The sequence below is a fragment of the Chiloscyllium punctatum genome, chromosome 20 (genome assembly GCF_047496795.1).
Source record: "Chiloscyllium punctatum isolate Juve2018m chromosome 20, sChiPun1.3, whole genome shotgun sequence".
Lineage (NCBI taxonomy): Eukaryota > Metazoa > Chordata > Chondrichthyes > Orectolobiformes > Hemiscylliidae > Chiloscyllium > Chiloscyllium punctatum.
The window spans coordinates 41,314,189-41,337,546 of NC_092758.1; the positions used below are offsets into that span (position 1 = coordinate 41,314,189).

The 23,358-nt window shown below is 38.9% G+C and overlaps 2 protein-coding genes across 4 annotated transcripts in view; one reads left to right on the forward strand and one right to left on the reverse strand.

Annotated features, from left to right (window-relative positions):
* The window catches only part of LOC140492318 (polycystin-2-like protein 1), a 67,540-nt gene extending 61,477 nt beyond the window's left edge, over positions 1 to 6,063 (forward strand). Inside the window, exons 12-13 of the mRNA XM_072591264.1 lie at positions 2,195 to 2,234; positions 5,935 to 6,063. Of these exons, the coding sequence (XP_072447365.1) occupies positions 2,195 to 2,234; positions 5,935 to 6,063 (169 nt within the window). The remainder of the gene's footprint in view (positions 1 to 2,194; positions 2,235 to 5,934) is intronic.
* Positions 6,064 to 21,016: 14,953 nt separating this feature from the next.
* fam13b (family with sequence similarity 13 member B) overlaps positions 21,017 to 23,358 on the reverse strand; it is a 107,975-nt gene continuing 105,633 nt past the window's right edge. For all 3 annotated transcript variants that reach the window (XM_072590754.1, XM_072590752.1, XM_072590753.1), the window contains 2 exons: positions 22,984 to 23,085; positions 21,017 to 22,493 (listed from right to left, as the gene is read on the reverse strand). In XM_072590754.1, coding sequence (XP_072446855.1) covers positions 22,370 to 22,493; positions 22,984 to 23,085 — 226 coding nt within the window. In that variant the 3' untranslated portion in view covers positions 21,017 to 22,369. The remainder of the gene's footprint in view (positions 22,494 to 22,983; positions 23,086 to 23,358) is intronic.

The window sequence follows — 23,358 nt, forward strand, 5'->3', positions numbered from 1 at the left end:
GTGATTTTATTTGGGAGTCAGTCATTGAAAGCAAAATGTTTCCAGAGCGCCAGCAATTTCAGAGTGTGTTCTCATTTCTGCTGGGATGTCTGTAAAACACCATTACAACTTGTGTGGGATTCTGCTGCATGGCATCAACATTGTGCAGATATCATGGAAGGAATGGTTGCCTCTACAGATGTTGGAACCATGCGCTGCTGCCTCACAGCACCAGGGGCCCGGGTTCAATTCCACCCTCAGGTGACTGTCTAGTTGGAGTTTGCACTTTCTCTGTGTATGCATGGGGTTATTCTGGGTGTTCTGGTTTCCTCCCACAGTCCAAAGATGTGCATGTAAGGTGGATTGGCTATGTTAAATTGCCCATAATGTCCAGAGATGTGTAGGTTAGGTGAATTAGCCATGGGAAATGCAGGGTTACAGGGTCAGAGTAGGGGCTGTGTATCTAGGTAGGATGCTCTTCGGAAGGTCAGTGTGGACTCAATGGACTAAAAATCCTGCCTCCACACTGTAGGGCTCTATAGTTCATGCAGGAATCATTAGTACCATCGTAGCCATAAAGATGGTTATCTCCACACTCTCCTTTATCCTTGGTTGACCATAAAGATTGGAATTGCAAATAGAAGTCCTGCAGTCTCCCCTCCCACAGATCATTAAGAGTGCTGAAGTTCATTCCAATAGCAGCACAATTGTACGGTGGGAATGCAGTGTGTTTTCTTCTCTCATAATGACAGCGAGTCTAGATTCTCATCAGCCTCTCAATAAATGCCTACTTAGATGCCAGAAAACCATCTGGATCAGATTGCCCCAAGTTGTTGCAGCCTGAAAGCAGATCCATGCATGTGCCAAAAGTCCTTGATTGGACAAGGCAACCATCCATCTTCGGTGTTGTAGCCTTTGGATTAGATTAGGTAAGAAAGCACCTTCATTAATGGGGTGTAAAGCAAAATTAAGCATTATGCAGCAAACCTACTATAATATGTAACACCCTTGAGTGCCTAATTGGAATTAAACAAGGGAAAGGTTGTATGTAATTAAAATTGTACAATTATTATGGAGTACTGGCAGAATAAAGTTGGCACAGCAGCTCTCAGTCAAATACGTCTATTAAATATAATGGTACAGAATATGGATTGACTGTTTTGGCATTGGGTGAACCATTATGCCCAATGACAGAATAATAGGAAGCCTAAAGAGAAGGTTAAAAACAATTTGCACATAAACGTGGCCTCAGAAAGTAAATTAGTTATAATTTCCTTGGAGAACAAAACGTGTTGTGTACTCATGGAGTGGTTCCCACCTGAACAATAAAAACAGAACTTTCAAACATCTGATCATGGTGAGATACAGTTCATGGCACAGCAATGATTATATTGCATGGACGTACCAGATTAGATGTTAGCACTGTTGAGCTGCCTAACCACAGTTAAGCTGACAAGGGCAATGCTAAAATTTGTGTCAGAGGCATCTAATAAAGCCGGTTGGATGTTTAGGTAGGAATTGGTTTGGCTCAAACAGCTCCCATCATTATTGAGCCAATTGACATTCAGTATCAAGATACAGCTAAATTGGGGTTCACTCATACCCTTAACGTTGAGCATATTTATGGAAGTCTGGTGCTACTCAAGACTAAGTTCTAGAATGGGTTTAAATTAGAAAATCTGAGAATGATTTGGAGGTGCCAGTGGGGTGGGCAAAGTTTAAAAAAATCACACAACACCAGATTATAGTCCAAAAGGTTTATTTGGAGGCACTAGCTTTCGAAGCACTGCTTCTTCATCTGGTGGTTATAGAACTGAATCATATGCCTTCAAATAAACCTGTTGGACTATAACCTGGTGTTGTGTGATTTTTAAAGTCTGAGAAGGCTTCATCTTTGATCCACAATTTTGCAAGTGCTAGTAATCAGCTCAGAGTTATTTTGACGTCTGGAAACTGTGCAATGCCGGATAAATTGCAAATAATGTATATACTAGAGAAAATGAAATAACCACGAAGAAATACTGTTGTGGCTATTTTATAAAGTAAGCCCATGTTTGATTTTCAAAATGTTAATGATCTCATAGTGAAAATGTTACACTAAGTGCATCTTACAAAATGTCATAATTATGAAGTATTTATTTAATAAACATGAATATGAAAGTAGTGAATAAAATGCTAATATAAATAATGACTTGTTCTTCATTAATGCTTATAGGGATGAAGATGAAGAGGATAAACATACAGAATCTAAATTGGTGAGATATATATGATAAAGTTGCTTGATATCCAGTATTGCTTGGAGGTCTTACATTTTGAAGGATTGTGTAAAATAGATTTATTTCAGGTTTTGTGGTTACTTTAAAAGAGGTATTTGAAAGCTCACCATGGAATTAGAATTTTTTTAAACAAGATTTTCTCTAAATCACATGACTGATAACTCCTAGCTTTGTTGTAAAACCCTGCTGTTTTGGACAGTGGGTGGGAAAGATGTTTATTTTATCTGGTTTGGAGGGAAGCAAGACCAGGATGAGTTGGAGGGAATTCTGTTAAAAAGCTCCCCAACTGCTCTTTCTAATTTCTGGGGGGGAGAAAAACCCTCTTGTTGAGCTCTGACTGAAACCTATTTATTATTTTGAAAGCATAATTGAAGAAAGTTTCAAGGAAGTATTTTCTGAGCATGCTGTGTCTTCGACATTTCAGTGGTTTAACCCTGTGAGATTAGCGAATTGACCACATGTGCCAGAACATACAACCACTCCAGAACTGTCATTGTTTTATCCTTTTACTTTCAAAAATGACTAATGAGCCAAAGGTCATATTTCCTCAAAGTCAATCCCTATGGGGAAGTCTTGCTTTATCCTGTGTTACTGAAGAGAGTGAGGTTTGTGTGGGGATTTTGGGGATATTTTGAGGGATAACTACGTATATTTCCAAATAACTGACTGAATATGTCAACCAATTTTGGCATCTTTATTGAATGATTTTTTAATAATAAACTGATTATTGTGTTTATTTTAAAAGTAACAGGTTGATATGTCTTTTTGTTTAAAACTGATACCTATATTTAATTGGTCAGTTAGGAGGTAGTTAGATTAGTTAGTGTTTTGATTTTGTGTTGTGATCTATTGAGTAGTGGGTTAGAGAGATGTGCACTCCTCCAACCTTCTTCATAGCAATCAGATTAGATAATTCATGTTGCTTTCTGCTTAAAAATAATGCAAAGGTAGTAGTTAATCTGAATAGGCAGGCATATTATCATCATGTCAGGATATGCTGAGTAATGAAAATGTTTTTTGTCTTTTATTTATCCTTACCAAGGTAATGCAAGATTAATCCTCTGTTGTATAATCTCTTTGAACATTTTTATATAAACCATTTGGTTATAATCAATTTAGAGGGCTGTAAAGATGACATGTCTTTGTTAAGATTAAGTAATTTGTCAAGAATTCATATCCTAAACATTATATTTGACTATGAAAAAGAATGAATGATTAGGTAAAATGTAACATGGGCAACCATTCCATCTTTGTAATTGCAAAAACCAAACCAGTATCCTCACTCAATAGAGAAAGCACCTTAAAACGGATAAATTGTCTGTGTAAGGGCTAGATCCTTCAGCAAGGCTGTCCCTAGGCCTTCCTGACATGGAAGTATTCAGCTTGAGACAAGGAGGTAGCAGAGTTCCCAACCACTTACTTTCTGATCTGAATAAACATGCCCACCTTCATGCAGATTTGGGGGAGGGCTTAACATATCAATCCTGACTCTGCCTTTGATCTTTTAAGAATATTGTGCTCCCAGCTACAGACCTTGCTGTGCTTCTTCGCTTAATGTAATTGCAACAACTCTTTGTTCTTCCACGTTGTTCCCATATATCAGGGATTTCCAAACTTTATTTTATGGTGGCCTAGAATTAAACCTTGAAAATTGTCACAACCCCTCAGTGGAGACTGAGTGTGGAGTAGGCGATGGTGCATTGAGTGGGGGAGCCTGTAAAAGGCCAGCTCTTATAAATTGATCAGAGCTCCATGGTTGCCTAATGCTGTCTCAGAGTTTGGTACCCCAAAATTTCAGCTTGTATCCCAGTTGGACCCACACTTTTGGAAGCCCTGCTATCCATGGTGAAAAACAAAGGATTAGCGCTGATCCTTAGGATTCTATATCAATGCCTCCTCAGCACATCTCTTGGTTTATTTTGCAGCTTTGGTCACTGTTACTTTGCCTCTCACCACAGTAAACAGCTGGAAGAATTACCATAAAGAGAAAAGGGCATAGTCAGAAACCTTATGAGAGTTCAGAACAAACACCTTAAATTATCTACATTGTCATTTTTCCAATATGTTTGAAGGAAAATGTCTCCTGAAACCTTGCCTGCATTTTAGCTGAGGCCCTTTAAATACTACTAAAAGTAGTGGCTTTCCAGATTCCACTGCACGTGCTTAGTAGGCAGTTAGAAGAACCGGTGGTGGTATTGTGAGGTCTTACCTTCATTACTTGCACATATCAATGATCCCCAGACTGATTAAAGTGGGAACTCTGGCTGTCTGAATTGGGTTCTATCTGATGAATCAGAACAAGTAAACAATCGATGAGAATCAGGGGATAATCCTTCATCAGACTTTTGTTACATTTTTTCCCCATTTTGGGTGTTAAGTGGGTAGACATGAAAATTATCTGCTAAGTTTTATATTAATAATTATTTTAAAAATGTTTGCAAGGGAGAGAAGAGAAAAAGTTAAAATAATAACACAATGTAAGAAATAATCGATAATTCAATAAAGATGGAAACATCAGATTAGCTAATGGGCTGAGGAGTGGCACATGGAGTTTAATGTAGATAAATGTGAAGTGCTGTATTTTGGAAAAGCAAATCAGAGGAGGAGTTATGCATTTAATGGTAAAGTCCTGGGGAGTGTTGCTGAACAAAGAGACCTTGGAGTGCAGATTCATAGTTCCTTGAAATTAGAGTCACAGGTAGATAGGATAGTGAAGACGGCATTTGGTATGCTTTCCTTTATTGGTCAGTGCATTGAGCATCAAAGTTGGGATGTCATGTTGCAGCTATACAGGACATTGGTTAGTTCACTTTTGGAATATTGTGTGCAGTTCTGGTCTCCATCCTATTGGAAGGATATTGTGAAACTTGAAAAGGTTCAGAAAAGATTTACAAGGATGTTGCCAGGTTTGGATGATTTGAGCTATAGGGAGAGGCTGAATAGCTGGGGTTGTTTTCCCTGGAGCGCAAAGGCTGAAAGGTGTCCTTATAGATGATTATAAAATCATGAGGGGTATGAATAGGATAAATAGACAAGGTCTTTTCCCTGGGATGGGGGAGTCCAGTTCTAGAGGGCATAGATTCAGAGTGAGAGGGCAAAGATACAAAAGGGACCCTAGGGGCAACATTTTCATGCAGAGAGTGGTGCATGTATGGAATGAGCTGCCAAAGGAAGTGGTGGAGGCTGATACAATAACAGCAAAAAGAGCAGCTGAATGGGGACATGAAGAGGAAGGGTTTAGAGGGATATGGGCAAGAGTTGGCAAATGGGACTTGATTAGATTAGAATATCTGGGCGGCATAGACAGGTTGATCAAAAGGTCTGTTTCCATGTTGTATATCTCTATGACTCTATGTATTTATGGGTTTTATGCTACGTACTCTATTCTAATTTACTCTTTTATACCAGATGCACAATCCACATGATTCATAGATGTTAGTTATAAAAATATTGCTGATTCTCACTGCATGACAAAAAGAGTACATCATTTTTGGCAACTACATCAAGCAAGTTTACTAATGAGACTGACCACCGTTAGTGTTTGTAAATATCATTACTAAATGTAGTAGCAGTTCATTGTCTTGCATGTTCATGCAGCAACAAATAATTCAAATTATTATTTTCAATTATCTTAGTCTATAATCCAGACTAATCAGTCCTTTTTTTTGGTTTTGAACAGAGACTACTACATCGACAAAATATCGCAAATAAATATTATTATACTGATGCTGCACAAGAACCCATTGCCGAACCCAAGCCTGCAAAGAATTTAAATCAACAGATTTCTGCTAAAGACTATCAATTGTGAGTCACTTTAAACATTTCCTATACACATGCTGGGTTACAGGTAGTACAGCATCAGAATGACAACATCATTAGTCTGTTAGAATTTAATTTCCAGTTTCCTTAGGTATTTGGAATTCTGTCTAGAACTCAAAACAACAGGGAAGAATTCTGGAGGACACAAAGTCTGAGGAAGTGGGAAACACTACAAATCAAGAAAAGCTTTATTTAATTCATGATGATAATATGAATGTCCCTGCAGAGGCTGTAAATAAGCAGTGGGAAAATATTTACATTAATAAGTCATTTGTCAATTAGTAATTCAAACAGTCAAGATTTTGAAAGAGGAACAGTAAGAAATGATTTAGTTAAAAAAATATACTGAAACTAGAAATTGTGGTAAAACAAGAAGTGGTATATACAAGTTCAAACAATAATAATATTGATTCAATAAGAATGTGCACAGGGTATAAAATTATAACTGCATAGAAAAATGATCACAAAATAAACATTTGTCAAGACAGCAGTGAAAATAATTCCTCAAACATTCTATGTATAAAGACGAGCCTTAGCAATAGAAGGTAGAGACATCTTTGCTAAAGACAGGTTGAGCTAATGTACAAAGGATATACAGTATTTCATGGGAAAGGGACAGGAAAGGATATGTGAAAATATCTTCAAAGAGGAGACAGAGTGTGCAACTAAGGCAAGCCTTTTGGGACCTGCTATGACTAGATGGAGACTGCAACGACGGATGACAGACACGAAAGAAAGAGAATAAAATATAAATATATCCTCTGAAGGGATGAATCAGGAGCTTTGTAGTCCAATCAGACAAGTTCATACAGGAAGAGGTGAGATTCTGGACACAATATTGGATTCCCAAATGGAGCAATTGCTCAAATGTGTCATTAATAGTGTCAGAATTTTATTGCTTTAAAGAAGACTCTGAGTTAAACTTAGAAAGTTAACCAAGTGTTATCAACTATCCGATCAACCAAGATTCAAATATCACCAATACATTGGAATGTTCAGCTTGTAAGAAGAATTTAAGACAGATGTACAACTGTGACAAGTAGTATTAATACAGATAGGGAAGGCTTGTGTAGACAGCTCCTTGTCCCTTTGTTGCTTCTTTCCTTCATGCTGAAGTCTTCTCAAATTCTGGAGTGTTTGTTACTCTCACGCATTTGAGCTGTGTATTTCTCCACAGCCATACGTCATTTATAAAAACAAAACACATGCCAGAAAATGTCATTAGGTCAGATAAGTTCTCGGTAGAGTAGCAGAGTTAACATTTCAGTTCAATGATCTTTCATTAGAACTGTAAAGAAATAAAGGGTAAGAGCTGTTAAACCAGTGTAAGAGCTGTTAAGCCTGCATAAAGAAAAAGGTTCTGTGATAAGGTGGAGGCCAGATGAGTTTAAATAACAAAAGGCTTATGAAAAGAATAGTAATGCATATAATGAAGAAACAGGTTTATACAAATAGGTGTGAAAACAACATGAAGGGACAAAGATATAAGATGAAGATCGACGCAAAAAAAAAGCCAGAGGGGAAAAATCAAAAGCACATGAACAAAATAAAGGTCAAAGTTATGATCTTGTTGAATTTAGAGTCCAGAAGGCTGTGGAGAGCCAAGTTGAAAGTTCCTCAACTTGTGATGAGCTTCACTTGTATGTGTAGCAGGCCATGGTTAGAATGAACTAATGGCAGCAAGGTGAAGAATTAAAATTACTAGCAACTGGACGCTTTAGGTCATGCTCACAGAAAGAACAGAGGTGCTACACAAAATGGTCATTCAGTCAGTATTCTGTATGTGCAGTTCTGAGAAGGCCATATTGTAGACTGCAAATGCTGGGACTAAATTGAAAGAAATTTAGGTAAACAGCTATTCCCCTTGGAAGGAGTGTTGTGGCCTTGGACATTGAGAAGGGAGGAGGTGCATCTCCTAAGCTTGCATGGAAAGGTGCCATACAGAGGAGAGGTGCTGTTGGCAGTGACTGAGAAATGAGAGAGGTTGCCATGGAGGGAACATGCTGTACCGAATGCTGAAATAAATGCTTGGGAGAACAAAACTTAAAAATTGCTAAAAAGGGATAGAAGATTCAAACTGTGCAAGACAAAAAGCTTCAACTTGTCTTTTTTTTAGGAATACGGAGAGAACAGGAGCTGATGGAAATGGCAGATAATGATCCTTTTGAATACGGAGGGTAGTAGGGTGAAATGTGAGGACAAGGGGAACTTCATCATGGTCTGGGATGAAGGTGAAGGGAGGAGAGCAAGAGGTGTGTGAAATAGCTTGGACACAATGGAGAGACCTTAAAGGTCACAGAGGGGTAGGTCAGAAAAACATGGCGAATGCATAGTAATGAATGAATCCTGATGAACAGAAGGAGTCAGAGGAAAGGGAAAAGGAGGAAGGATCCAGAGGGATTTTGGTACCTGTGTGCTGCTAAAGATTAGGATCCTTCACATCTGCAAGGAAGATAAAAAGTATTTGGTTAAAACACCAGATGTGGCAGAAGATGAAAGTCTGGACCAGCACATCTTTCAGAGAGGATAGTGTTACATATGGGAGAAATGAAGAGTGTGCATGTGCCATGCAAGCCAGTGAGAATGTATCTTAGGTGGTGTTGAGGGTAATGGCTTGAGGAGTTCTGGATGTCTTGGAAGATGTCATCTTAAAGCATAAAAAGGATGAGAATATTATAGAGGTCCAAACGACATGGCCTATGGTGGGATGTATGTGAGAAAATGGTAAGTTATGTAGCAGAGCTCATCTTAATGTCAGGAGCATCTCACTCCACCGTTTATACATTTTGTTTTTACAAGTAGTGTGGTGAGATTTTCACTAGTCAGCGGCGAGATGCCAATTGACAGTGATTTAGGTTTATTAATTGCCTTATTAAACACACAACTCATCTCTTTAATGGTCCGCCTCTCATCTTCACAAACCCATCGAACAGCTCAATGATGGGAAAATCTGACCTGGAAACCAGAGCGTGCACCTTGTGGATTTACCTCGCCACTTACTCTATATTTGAAATTCAGGCATGGTTAGGGTGCACGTTTAATATTGAATTGGCAGACTGCAAAAAAGAAATGTGTCTTAGCCCTCAAAATGGGCCTTTTATTGTAACTGTTCAGCGCACACACACACTGGCTGGTTGCCTAATTTCCACATAGGCAGGTTGGAACCTATTCCAACATTTCTAAATATATGCAAATCAATATGACTCTTAAACAGAAAGCTTGTTTTGTTCCTCTAGACTTCCTCACTCAATCTTGTTCAAGTCCAGGGCAGAAGCTGAAAGGATTCTACTTCTTGCCTTTCCAATCTGTAAAATTATAATTTTGGTTATAAACTATCAAACTGCTTCAAATATAAAAATGAGTGGCATAAAGAGCAATGCAGAGAATGAAAAATTAGGAAAACGAGTCAAATTTGCAAAAGCAAGAATTATTCAGAAAACAATGCTGTGGGAAGTTCTTCATTTATTGCAAGAAATTGTATAAATCATTATGAAGGAGAATACCCATCAACTGGAAACGTGCAATTCCACAAATCATCCTCTTTATTATGTTACATTCAAGATTCCTGAGTTGTAAAATCTATTCAATCACATATGGCCAACGTGATGAGATCTAATAACCATATTTGTTACTGTTTTCTTAGTTTGTTGCTGCGCACAGGTCACCTGGAGGAGAGAATGAATGAAATGAATTCTAAAATACTTTCAATTATGGAACAGCTTGAGAAGCAAAAATCTTTCCAGAACAGAAAACCAATTACACCAATATCAGAGAGTGAGTTTACATTGTTCTAGTTTGGTAATATTTTAAAGTACATTTTTTCTTCTGACAATTTCACAGGTTTACACATAAGCAAATCCGGTCACCCACAGTGAGTCATATTTTTAAATGTGTCTTTCATCGAGTTGGGTGATCTTGAGGATTAAATTTAGTCACATTTGTAATAACAATAGCAAATAGACATTGTCCCTATTATAATACCAGCCTTTGAAATTTATATATTAAACTGAAAGGAGTTTTAATGGATTTGGATATACTTAACAATACACAAGAATTAAAACTAAACATGTTCAGCAGACCTAAATAGTACCATAATCGAAGGTAGATGTAAATAGCAACATCTTTTCAATAAATACCTTTCATTAATGCATTTGACAAAAACTAAAATATACTTCAATTTTGACTTTCCACCAAAGTTTCCCATCAACAGTATTTCTGTTGTTGATCCTTTCCAACAATTTCAGAAATTACCTGCATTGTTCAGTGTGTTTCAACATCAGCTATGATTTCACTTCAAAGATTTCTCCCAGTCATAGAGATGTACAGCACGGACACAGAGCCTTTTGGTCCACCTCGTCCATGCCAACCAAATATCCTAAACTAATCTAGTCCCATTTGCCAGCACTTGGCCCATATCCCTGTAAACCCTTCCTATTCATATACCCATCCAGATATCTTTTAAATGTTGTAATTGTACCAGCCTCCACCACTTCCTCTGACAGCTCATTCCATACACGTACCACCTGTAGGTCCCTTCTAAATCTTTCCCCCCTCACCCTAAACCTATTGCTTCTATTTCTGGACTCCCCCACCCCATGGAAAATACCTTGTCTATTTACCCTAACCATACCCCTCGTGATTTTATAAACTTCTATAAGGACACCCCTCAGCCTCCAACGCTCTAGGGAAAAAACAGCCCCAGCCTATTCAGCCTCTCCCTATAGCTCAAATCCTCCAACCTGGCAACATTCCTGTAAATCTTTTCTGAACTCTTTCAAGTTTCACAACACCCTCCCTATAGCAGGGAGACCAGAATTGCACATAATATTCCAAAAGTGGCCACACCAATGTCTTGTACAGCCACAACATGAATTCCTAACTCCAGCAACATTTTCCAGGACCTTACCACTAAATCCTGCCCTGATTTGTTTTTCCAAAAGGTAGGACTTCACGTTTATCTAAATTAAACTCCATCTACCACTCATCAGCCCATTGGCCCATCTGGCAGCACGGTGACACAGTGGTTAGCACTGCTGCCTCACAGCGCCAGAGACCCGGGTTCAATTCCCGCCTCAGGCGACTTTCTGTGTGGAGTTTGCACATTCTCCCCGGGTTTCCTCCGGGTGCTCCGGTTTCCTCCCACAATCCAAAAATGTGCAGGTTGGGTGAATTGGCCATGCTAAATTGCCCATAGTGTTAGGTGAAGGGGTAAATGTAGGAGTATGGGTTTGGGTGGTATACGCTTCGGCGGGTCAGTGTGGACTTGTTGGGCTGAAGGGCCTGTTTCCACACTAAGTAATCTGATCAAGATCTGGTTGTACTCTGAGGTAACCTTCTTTACTGTCCACTACACCTCCAATTTCGGTGTCTTCTGTAAACTTACTAACTATACCTCCTATGTTCACATCAAAATCGTTTGTATAAATGACGAAAAGCAGTGGCCCCAGCACTGATTATTGGCCACGGACCTCCAGTCTGAAAAGCAAACCTCCACCACCACCCTCTGACTTCTACCTTAGAGATAGTTCTGTATCCAAATGACTAGTCCTCCCTGTATTCAAAAAGATTTAACCTCGCTAACCAGGCTACCATGAGGAACCTTGTCGAATGCCTTACTGAAGTTCATATAAATCACATCCACTGCTCATCAATCCTCTTTGTTATATCTTCAAAAAACTAATCAAGTTAGTGAGACATGATTTCCCATGTACAAAACCATGTTGACTATCCCTAATCAGTCATTGCCTTTGCACATATATGTAAATCCTGTCCCTCCAACACTTGCTCGCCACCCATGTCAGACTCACCAGATGATAGTTCCCTGGCTTTTCCTTACCACCTTTCTTAAACAGTAACACCATGTTAGCCAGCCTCCAGTCGTCCGGCACCTCACCGGATCATCGATGATCCAAACATCTCAGCAAGGGGCCCAGCAATCACTTCCCTAGCTTCCCAAAGAATTACCTAGAGATCATGTCCTATAGCTAAAGAATTGAGACATACGTAGGAATAGCACATTATTTTGAATTTCGAGTGCTTCTGGAGTTGTACTCATCCAGGGAAGTGTTCCTGAAAATGTTCCGCTGTATAAAAGCCAAATTTGACTTGGTGTGGCATTAGGAAGTTCTCATCAAGTAAAATGAAAGGATTGCTTTGAAGGAAAAGACTAACTGAAACGGTCTTGATTTTGGAAGCATTGGATTAGCCATTTGAGAAGTTATTAGTAACACAAACATGATTGAATGAACTAAATTTAGTGCTTAAAATATATTCACAAGCCAAATTCAACCAAGTGCAGCATTAAGAAGTTCTAGTAAAATTGAAGATGAATGACAATTGAAGGGAAGGCTCATGCCAAGTGTGGGGTGACAGCAAGGACTCCAGATGCTGGGAGTCAGAGTCAATAAATGTGAAACAGGAAGAGCATGGCAGGTCGGACAGCATCTGAGGAGTAGGAAAGTCAACATTTCGGGCCAAAACCCTTCGTCAGGACGTGTGGATATTTTGGGTGGTTGTGGTTGTTGGAGGTCGGTTGTCTTGGTTTCAGGGATCTCTGGGGGAGTTCCTCAGGGTAGCATCCAGGGTAATGTTACTTGCCATTTGTCAGCCATGCCTGGATATTACCCAGATCTTGCTGTATTTGAACACGTGCTGCTTCTGTACCTAAGGAGTTGCCAATGGTGCTGAACATTGTGCAATCATTAGTGAACATTCCCACTTCTGAACTTAAGATGGTTCAGCCTAGGGCACTGCTTGGGAAGCTCCTCATGCTCTGGTTACTTGCCTTTGTCTGTGTGACAGATGTGGCTTCAGTGGAGTGCTTTCCCCCACCCCCTCGATTCCCATTGATTGCAGTTTTTCTAAGGATGTTACAGGGAAGGTTTGAGTTATAAGGAAAGTCTAGTTAAGCAGGAACTTTTTTCACTGGATCATAGGAAGTTGAAGTGCGACCTTATAGAGGTTTATAAAAATGAGGGATATTAAAAAGCTGAATCGCAGCTTTTTCTCTAAGTTTGGGGAGTTCAAAACTAAGGGGCATAATTTTAAGGTGAGAGGAGAAAGATTTAAAAGGGCTCTGAGGGGCAACTTTTTCTCAAAGTGGGTGGTTTGTATATGGAATGAACTGCTACAGGAAGTAGTAAATACAGGTACAGCTACCACGTCTAAAAGACATTTGGTCAGTTACATGAATAGGAATGATGTAAAGGGATATGGGCTGGAGCAAGTTCCTTCACATACATTTCTTGTGGGGCCTATGTGAGAATAGAATGTACAATTTAATGCCATTCAACAATCATTGCACACCTGAAGTCTTCCTAGATCAACCTAGCATGGGGAGGTGATGACCTAGTGGTATTATCGCTGAGCTGTCAATCCAGAGACCCAGATAGAATTAAAGAATCTAATGATGACCATAATTCCATTGTTGATTGGTGAAATAGATGGATTTTTTCCAACAATGTCCTTCAGAAAAGGAAAGTGCCATCTTTCCCTGGTCTGGCCAACATGTAACGCTAGACTGACAGCAATGTGGTTGATTCTTAACTGCCCTCTGGGCAATTAGGAAAGGGCAATAAATGCTGGCCAAGTCAGAGATGCCCACATCCCAAGAATGAATTTTTAAAAAGATTTTAAAATCTTCTGGCCTTAGAGATCCTTTCATAAATGAGCCAGGCACCAATAAATGAATAGAATGAACCTTTGAATGGAATTAAAAAATCAATACCCAGAGAATTTGTTAATCCTTCCAGAATACATCAGCAAACTAGGAAGATGATTTGTCAATATGCAATTCCTTTAATATCAAGAGGCTCTTTTGTTCAACAGTATAATCAAAGCAATTAAAATATTTCATCTGATTCTCTAGACAGAATTAAAGAAGACATATAGAAGAAATGTAAGGAAAAATGAGAAGAAACGTACAAAAAATGTAGAGGAAATTTAGTATTAATAACGGAAAACTTGACTCAACAAATAAAATGAAAAGGACTGTTTTGAAGGAAAAGACTAACTGCAATGGTCCTGCTTTTGCAAACACTGAGTTAGCCATTTGAAAACAGTTATTAGTAACACAAACCTTATTTAATGAACTTACTAAATTTAGAGCTTAAAATGGATTAACAAAATGTGCTGTGAATAAAAATATTGCTTGTGATGTGGGTTATATCTTCTGGTTTACTGAAGTCTGAAACTATCTCACTTTTAAATACAAACATTTAAGTTGACAGAATACACTTTTCCCAGATTTTACCATGTGCTGCAGAAGACATTAGCTCAGTAGACAAATTGTAGTGAAGTAGCGAATGATGGCGGTCTGCAGTTAAAGAGTTCAGTAGGAAGTACGTTGGGAACATCATGGGAGGAAAAAGATAACTAAATTCATAAGAAAAATGATCTGTAAAGTAACTTTTGGATCTGCAATACATTTACATATTTGGATAAAATAAACAATGCGAATATTAGCTCACCATCACTTTAACATAAGCAAACTAGTAATAATAATTATTTCCAAATTATTAGACTAGATATTCAGTGGCAGTTATCCCATTTTTCAGGCACTAAATTGTCCAATGTGGTGTACAGGAAGCTCATTATAAACTAGAAATTTGTGGCGAAGACTGTCATCCATTATCTTGGTAGTGGTCATAAAGTTAATATCATTTTCCAAAACAGAAATATACATCAATCCACTTACATTTTTCCAATAAGAAGCCAGCCAGAAAGCCAAGTCCTACCTCAGGCCAAATCGCATGGCAACCAACAAGGCAAAAAGTTTGTTTTTAAAAAAAAACATGAACAGGTGGATGGAAGAGTGTACTTCCCAAATCACAAGAACACACAAATTCTGGGCATCACCTCAAATCTGATTATGACAGGCTCTTTGCCTATGTAATGTCTTCCCTGATCCCAAATCACATATCCTGTATTCTTGCTGCTCCTATCTCTTAATCCAGCACCCTTTCCTCACATGACAGAGGGTCTGTCTCACACAGGTATTGTCCTTTTCTCCAGTTGTGCTCTCCTACAAACTGGAGGCCAAATACTGGGGTACCTGGGCCTTACCATTCAGGTTGACAGATTGGGTTTGTGGGAGTGCAGGAAACAAAGATGGTCAACTTTGATGGTTTGATGCAATGATTTTGAGAATTCCACAGATTCTAGGCCAGCTAGATTAGAAAGGATCAAACATAAACTCCATTCAAATAAAGTGAGGGGAGAGAAAAAAATAGCGACGACAAGCTAATTAACCTGACATCAGCAGTAGAGAAAATGCTGGATTCTATTATTAGGAATGTGGTAACATGGCACATAAAATATGGATTAGGCAGAGTGAACAACAAATTTATGAGAGGAAAGTGTGCTCAACAAGTCTATTAGAATGTTTTAGAAGGTTAGAGAAGGTGGGTATTATATTTGGAATTTCCATAAGATGCACAGAAAAGGTTATTGCACATATTTCAGGCTCATAGGGATGGGAATATATTGATATGAATTGAGCCCTGATTAAATAGAAACAATGTGAGTTTTCAGACTGGTAGGCTACATATAGTTTGGTAGCGCTATGATGATTGCTGAAAATGTGTTGCTGGAAAAGTGCAGGTCAGGCAGCATCCAAGGAGCAAAAGAATCGACGTTTCGGGCATGAGCCCTTCTTCAGGAATGAGGAAAGTGTGCCAAGCAGGCTAAGATAAAAGGTAGGGAGGAGGGACTTGGGGGAGGGGCGTTGGAAATGCGATAAGGTGGAAGGAGGTTAAGGTGAGGGTGATAGGCCCGAGTGGGGGTGGGGTGGGGGCGAAGAGGTCAGGAAAAAGATCGCAGGTTAGGAAGGTGGTGCTGAGTTCGAGAGTTGGGACTGAGACAAGGTCGGGGGAGGGGAATGAGGAAACTGGAGAAATGAGTTCATCCCTTGTGGTTGGAGGGTTCCTAGGCAGAAGATGAGGCACTCTTCCTCCAGCTGTCGTGTTGCTGTGGTCTGGCGATGGAGGAGTCCAAGGACCTGCATGTCCTTGGTGGAGTGGGAGGGAGAGTTGAAGCATTGAGCTACGGGGTGGTTGGGTTGGTTGGTCCAGGGGTACCAGAGGTGTTCTCTGAAACGTTCCGCAAGTAGGCGGCCTGGCTCCCCAATATAGAGGAGGCCACATTGGGTGCAGCAGATGCAATAAATGTTTGTGGAGGTGCAGGTGAATTTGTGGCGGATATGAAAGGATCCCTTGGGGCCTTGGAGGGAAGTAAGGGGGGAGGTGTGTGCGCAAATTTTGTAGGGGAAGGTGCCGGGAGTGGAGGTTGGGTTGGTGGGGGTATGGACCTGACAAGGGAGTCACGGAGGGAGTGGTCTTTTCAGAATGCCGATAGGGGAGGGAAATATATCCCTGGTGGTGGGGTCCGTTTGGAGGTGGCGGAAATGACGACGGATGATATGATGTATCTGGAGGTTGGTAGGTGAGGACCAGTGGAGTTCTGTCCTGATGGTGATTGGAGGGGCGGGGCTCAAGGGCGGAGGAGGGGGAAGTGGAGGAGATGCGGTGGAGAGCATCAACAATCACGTCTGGGGGGAAATTGCAGTCCTTGAAGAAGGAGGCCATCTGGGTTGTACGGTTTTGGAACTGGTCCTCCTGGTAGCAGATGCGGCGGAGACGAAGGAATTGGGAATATGGGATGGCGTTTTTACAGGGGGCAGGGTGGGAGGAGGTGTCGTCTAGATAGCTGTGGGAGTTGGTCGGTCCTGTAGAAATTTGGCCTAGCACTGCCTTCCCATGGCCAAATAGTGGTGGACAATAAATGTGAACATTGTTTGTTTTTCATGATATAGGCAATGCAAATCAATGTTATTTTTGGAAAAAAAATGTATTACCTTAAATAAGAGCACAACCGCAGTGACTTTCTCTCCAACCCAGATGTATGCACGGACAGGATTCCAATAATTAACAATTAACTTTAAATTAATTTCCAGTTAACTGAGCTGGTAAATACAATTATTTCTACTGATTAAAACTAGCCACTAGGGGTAATTTTTCCCAAGTTCAAAAAGCTCAAAACTTGTGTGTCATTAAGATGACCCATTCAGTCTGCCGAGTCTTTTTTGGTGCCGTAAGCACTATGCCCAGTCAATAAATATCATCTTATAATCAACCACTGGAGACCCAGTAAAGGTTTATGATCATTTTATTCAAGTGATGCAAGGAGAGCATCATTCCAGTTCGACATAAATACTGAGTATTTCTTTACTGCTTTTTGGTCATGTAAATATCTCATTAGCAAAAGTCCAATCTTGCTTCATACAAACATTAAGAAATCATGGGTTAATGTTGTTAATGTCATTCAGTCAGGGAACAATTAATCTTGTCCTAGATGTTGTTTCTCCTCATCCCCTAACAGAGTCTGCCACATCCCTGTCTCTAAATCTCGCCCGACTCAAAGCATCTCTAGAATTATTTTGTTAACATTAACTTTTATTTATACAAAATTGCTTACAGATTCCTGCTAACACTTACCTCTAGGATGTAGAAGGTTCAACTGCTACAAGATTCATTAATGGAAGTCTGCTCTTTACTCTTACTTTAAGAATCTCCATACAACTCCTGCAGTCTAAACCCACTCAATCAAGCTGAACATCCATCACAAAAATTAGGCTTTATGAAAAAGTCATGCATATAACAACAGGCAATATTCTGGTTTGACTCAACAGGGGTGTGAGATGATTGATGAAGAACCAAAAAGGTATGGGAAAAAAACTTTAAAGTCCATCCTTGGAACTGTTGCAGAGAAAAAAAAATACACAAGCAGGGAACACCTACATCAGTTATCTCAATCCCATAACTATATTTTCACAATATTTCACCAAGAGCTTGCTTGATTCATACATGGCAGATTCTAATTTATCTGATCGTTGAGTTCATGACAGATTTATTTATATATCAGTAGCCATTTCCCCAAAGATTATGTCAGGTATGTATCTGCTATGTAACTAGCTGATCACCCCTCACGTAAGAGTTATAGAGATGTACAGCATGGAAAAGACCCTTCTGTCCAACCCATCCATGCCGACCAGATATTCCAACCCAATCTAGTCCCATCTGCCAGCACCTGGCTCATATCCCTCCAAACCTATTCATATACCCATCCAAATGCCTCTTAATATGTTGCAATTGGACTAGCTTCCACCACTTCCTCTGGCAGCTTATTCCATACACGTACTGCCCTCTGCATGAAAAAGTTGCCCCTTAGATCTCTTTTATATCTTTCCCCTTTCACCCTAAACCTATGCCCTCTAGTTCTGGACTCCCCAACTCCAGGGAAAAGACTTTGTCTATTTATTCTATCCATGCCCCTCATAGTTTTGTAAATCTCTGTAAAGTCACCCCTCAGCCTCCGATGCTCCAGAAAACAACCCCAGCCTGTTCAGCCTCTCCCTGTAGCTCAGATCCTCCAACCCTGTCAACATCCTTGTAAATCTTTTCTGAACCCTTTCAAGTTTAACAACATCTTTCCGATAGGAAGGAGACCAGAATTGCACGCAATATTCCAACAGTGGCCTAACCAATATCCTGTACAGCCGCAACATGACCTCCCAATTCCTGTACTCAATACTCTGACTAATAAAGGAAAACATACCAAACACCTTCTTCACGATCCTATCTACCTGCGACTCCACTTTCAAGGAGCCATGAACCTGCACTCCACGGTCTTTGTTCAGGAACACTCCCTAGGACCTTACCATTAAGTGTAAAAGTCCTGCTAAGATTTGCTTTCCCAAAATGCAGCACCTCGCATTTATCTGAATTAAACTCCATCTGCCACGCCTCAGCCCATTGACCCATCTGGTCCAGATCCTGTTGTAATCTGAGGTAACCCTCTTCGCTGTCCGCTACACCTCCAATTTTGGTGTCATCTGCAAACTTACTACCTGTACCTCTTATGCTCGCATCCAAATCATTTATGTAAATGACCAAAAGTAGAGGGCCCAGCACCGAACCTTGTGGCACTCCACTGGTCACAGGCCTTCAGTCTGAAAAAAAACCCTTCACCACCACCCTGTCTTCTACCTTTGAGCCAGTTCTGTATCCGAATGGATACTTCTCCCTTTATTCCATGAGATCTAACCTTGCTAATCAGTCTCCCATGGGGAAACTTGTCGAACACCTTACTGAAGTCCATATGGATCACATCTACTGCTCTGCCCTCATCAATCTTCTTTGTTAATTCTTCAAAAAACTCAATCAAGTTTGTGAGATATGATTTCCCACGCACAAAGTCATGTTGACTATCCCAAATCAGTCCTTGCCTTTCCAAATACATGTACATCCTGTCCCTCACGATTCCCTCCAACAACTTGCCCACAACAGAGGTCAGGCTCACCGGTCTATAGTTCCCTCCTTGTTTTTAACGCCCTTCTTAAACAGTGGCACCACGTTTGCCAACCTTCAGTCTTCCGGCACCTCACCTGTGACTATCGATGATACAAATATCTCAGCAAGAGGCCCAGTAATCACTTCTCTAGCTTCCCACAGAGTTCTCAGGTATACCTGATCAGGTCCTGGGGATTTATCCACCTTTAACCGTTTCAAGACATCCAGCATTTCCTCCTCTGTAATCTGGACATTTTGCAAGATGTCACCATCTATTTCCCTACAGTCTATATCTTCCATATCCTTTTCCACAGTAAATACTGATGCAAAATATTCATTTAGTATCTCCCCCATTTTCTGTGGCTCCACTTAATTGCCTTCAGTGCTCATTCACCTGGTAATTCTAGTTTAAGGTCGTATCAAAAATGAACAGGAGTGCATTACATGGCCCTTTAATATAACGATGGATGGATCTCTATAACAACTTTACTTTCTCACTCTATCCCTATTTTCCCAAGTGGAGTACAGCATAGATAATGCAGAAATGATGAGTCACTATGCACATTGGGAAAATTTTATTTGGCACATTGATTAGTTGGACAAGCATGGTTCAGGGCAACTAGAAATGCAGGTCTAATTGTAGATTTTGACACTGAGTGCAAGGTCAATAAATTCCAAATCACACTACGGCACTTCACTTCTGAAGTATCATATTTCAGCCACAAATATGATGTGCAAACTGCATTTTAAAAATTTCTGATGATTAGTTGAATGCTTTGTGCATGCCACTTAGTTGAGAAATTACTGACAAACTGAACTAAACAAATAAAGAAAACATTTCCAGTAAAATGAAATCTGCATTACCGAGCTTTCATTAATATGGTAACATCCAGTCTATGATCTATGCACAAAACACATTAGCATAACTTGAAAATATATGTTTGCCATTAGGACAAACGTTGCTAGTATATGCTATATTTGGATGTGTAGCTACCACTATTTTTTTCTAATAAACTCCATTCAAGTAAATGCCAGACTAACATGGGAAACACTTTATTAAAAGTAAAAGTAAATGACACAGCAAACATATTAGGAAAACTAATTGATATATTAAACTTCAAAATAAATAATTGACATGTAACATGCACTGTGGTAAATTCCACAGTTCATCATAACACAAAACCAAAAGTTCCAGGTTGCCAAAAACAATGGCACATTATGAAGTTCTTGCCATCCAGGGTTTCGTTACATGAAATTTGTTTATTCCAAGCAATAAAAACTGCTTTAAATGTCTAACGTTTCAGAATGTTATTCCAGAGATCAAATTTTAAATGTTAATGCCTTATGATCATTTTTCCCTACGTACTCCAGTAAAATTTAATTCATCCTTAAAATTCTTAAGCAATTTCTAACTGTGAATCAAGCAAGTTATCACTATGCAAGAATAGATAAAACTGGTTTAAAAATTTCAACATTGTGAAATATACAGATTAAAAACAGGTTTAAAAATATCAGATTAAAACTGAAGTGTGGAAATGATACATTGCTATCAAAACGCATCACATACACAGATGCACACAAGAAAACACTTCAAAGTGCTGAGACCATGCATTTATTAAAGTCTTCATACTTAAATGCAGTAATATTGTAATTTTTCAACAGTGAATATTCAACATACTACAGTGCCTAACCATTTTGCTGTTTCTTTTGTTACACAAAGACAGAACCCAATCATGTACAAAAATGTACACAATATCTTTCAATAGATATTTTCTAAGAAGCACCATTGTAGTCAATCTTAAATTTCTGCTTTCAATAAAAGGGTCCTTGTGCTGTTTACATTCAGAGGCTTTGAAAGTACTACTTATTAAAATCATGCAAAAAACATAGCTGCTTAAATTACACAGATACAGTAGATGCATGCAATGATATCACAGTTACAAATAGCATTATAAAGCAACACCCATCTTACTTCTTTGAATGACAAGGAGACTCAAAAAGTTGTCATATTGTTTCCAAAAGTGTTTCTTTAAGAAAAACAAGATCACTGCACAATAAACCTTACACTTTGTTCTGCTGTAGAGCAGTTTTCATCAGTAAAAAGTGGCACAGGAAGTTATACTGAAAGCAGGTATTTTGCATTAAAACATTCATTAATCAAATGCTGCCAAATATTTCACTTTGCAGAACAAATCTCAATGTTAATACACTTAGTAAAAGTAACAGCAATTCATTAAACATTTACTGTATATTAGTGCTTTCTGTACCATTGTGGACAGCAAACTACAGTATCAAACAACTTCAATCTATTATCTACAGCAAGTGTAATAGGTGTAATACCTCAACTTTCTGGCTCAGACTCTGCCCACTTTGATAGTTTAAGAGGAAATCTACTGAAAATCACTACTCTGCCTTTCTGCTCTGAACAGAGTAGCAACTTTGTGACAAATCCTTTAGAAAACTGAAATTCAAACTGAAAATTTAGTTCTGGAACTGAAAAAACATTAAGCGTTTTCTAGCTTTTTAATACAGCAAGCGCAGATGAAAATGAAATAAATCTATCAATCTGCAGTTTGTAATCAGTCTTCATGGATAATGGATAGATAAATGATTCTGTATTATACACTATTTCATGAACAGATAATTCAAAAAAACATTTAAGTACCCACAGTAAATATATTATTACTGTCAATTCCAGAACAAGATGTATCAACCTGACGAAGCATTAGTCAGTACAGATTTAGTTACTCTGGAGCCATCTACTGTTCATAGCAATCTTGAGATATAACAATACCCTTTGCTCATTACCATGTAACAAGCACCAGAGTAAGTGCACGGATTGGCTTTAGGCAAGGGTTATGTTACAAAAGAGGTAAGCACCAGTTCCATTGATAAAGTGTTCAACACATTGCTCACGGTTAAGGTAGTACTGATCAACATCAAACCAACTTAGAGTGATTTTGCTGTATCTTGCTTGCTAATAAGAACTTCCAAAAGCCTGACTCTGGCTTTTATGCGTTTATATTCTCTGTACTCTTCAATCATTGGAGTACGATCTTCTTTCTGTACATTCCTAGAATATTCAAGCACATGAGATTCAAAATTGAAATGCGAGTTACAATTATTTATTAGTGACAATTAATTTACAATTTGTGCTCATAAGTTAAACTCTATTCCAAATATCTTAACATACATGCTATAAAACATTCTAAAATGTTCATTCAGATAACAAACTAATTTATGTATAAAATCTTACTTTATCTGTATGACTGGTCCAAATCTACATTGCATACTGAAGTGAACTAAGGCATGTGCAAATTAGTGTGCTAAAAGTCATTTTATACTGAAAACTTTATACTCTAAACCAAACACTGATGAGAAAGCTAATACAGTACATGGACTATCCACCATATTCAAAGCCATGCTATGCTACAATCAGGTGTAGAATATTAACATGTAGTGGGGAGTGAGAGCAAGGAAAAGGTGGGGTGGCGTGAATGGGTGAATAAAAAGCTTTTTCTCAATGCATGTTCTTCCAATTAAAAAAAATAACGCAAACAAACCTTCCATTTTTTTTATAGAACTTTTCTTCAAACTCACGCAGTGTCTTACGTAATTTCTTTCTGTCATCTCTTGCTTTCCATAGTTGTTCAAGCAGTTCTGGCCTAAAACAACCAAAAACAATAAACTTAAAAATGTGTAATTAACTGTAGGAAGCTATATGAAAAGACATGCTCAAATACCAATAATAGCTGAATATGCCAGCCAGCCTCCCAAATAATAAATTAAGCAATTTAAAAATACATACCTGGTTCATATACATTTATTTTTTGATAGAGACACAAAATGACATTAATATTGGCATTGAGTTTCCACTTTGGGTGCATTTAGTGATCCAGACAGTGTCAAAAAATGCAGCCATTTTGAGCAGTGTTTAT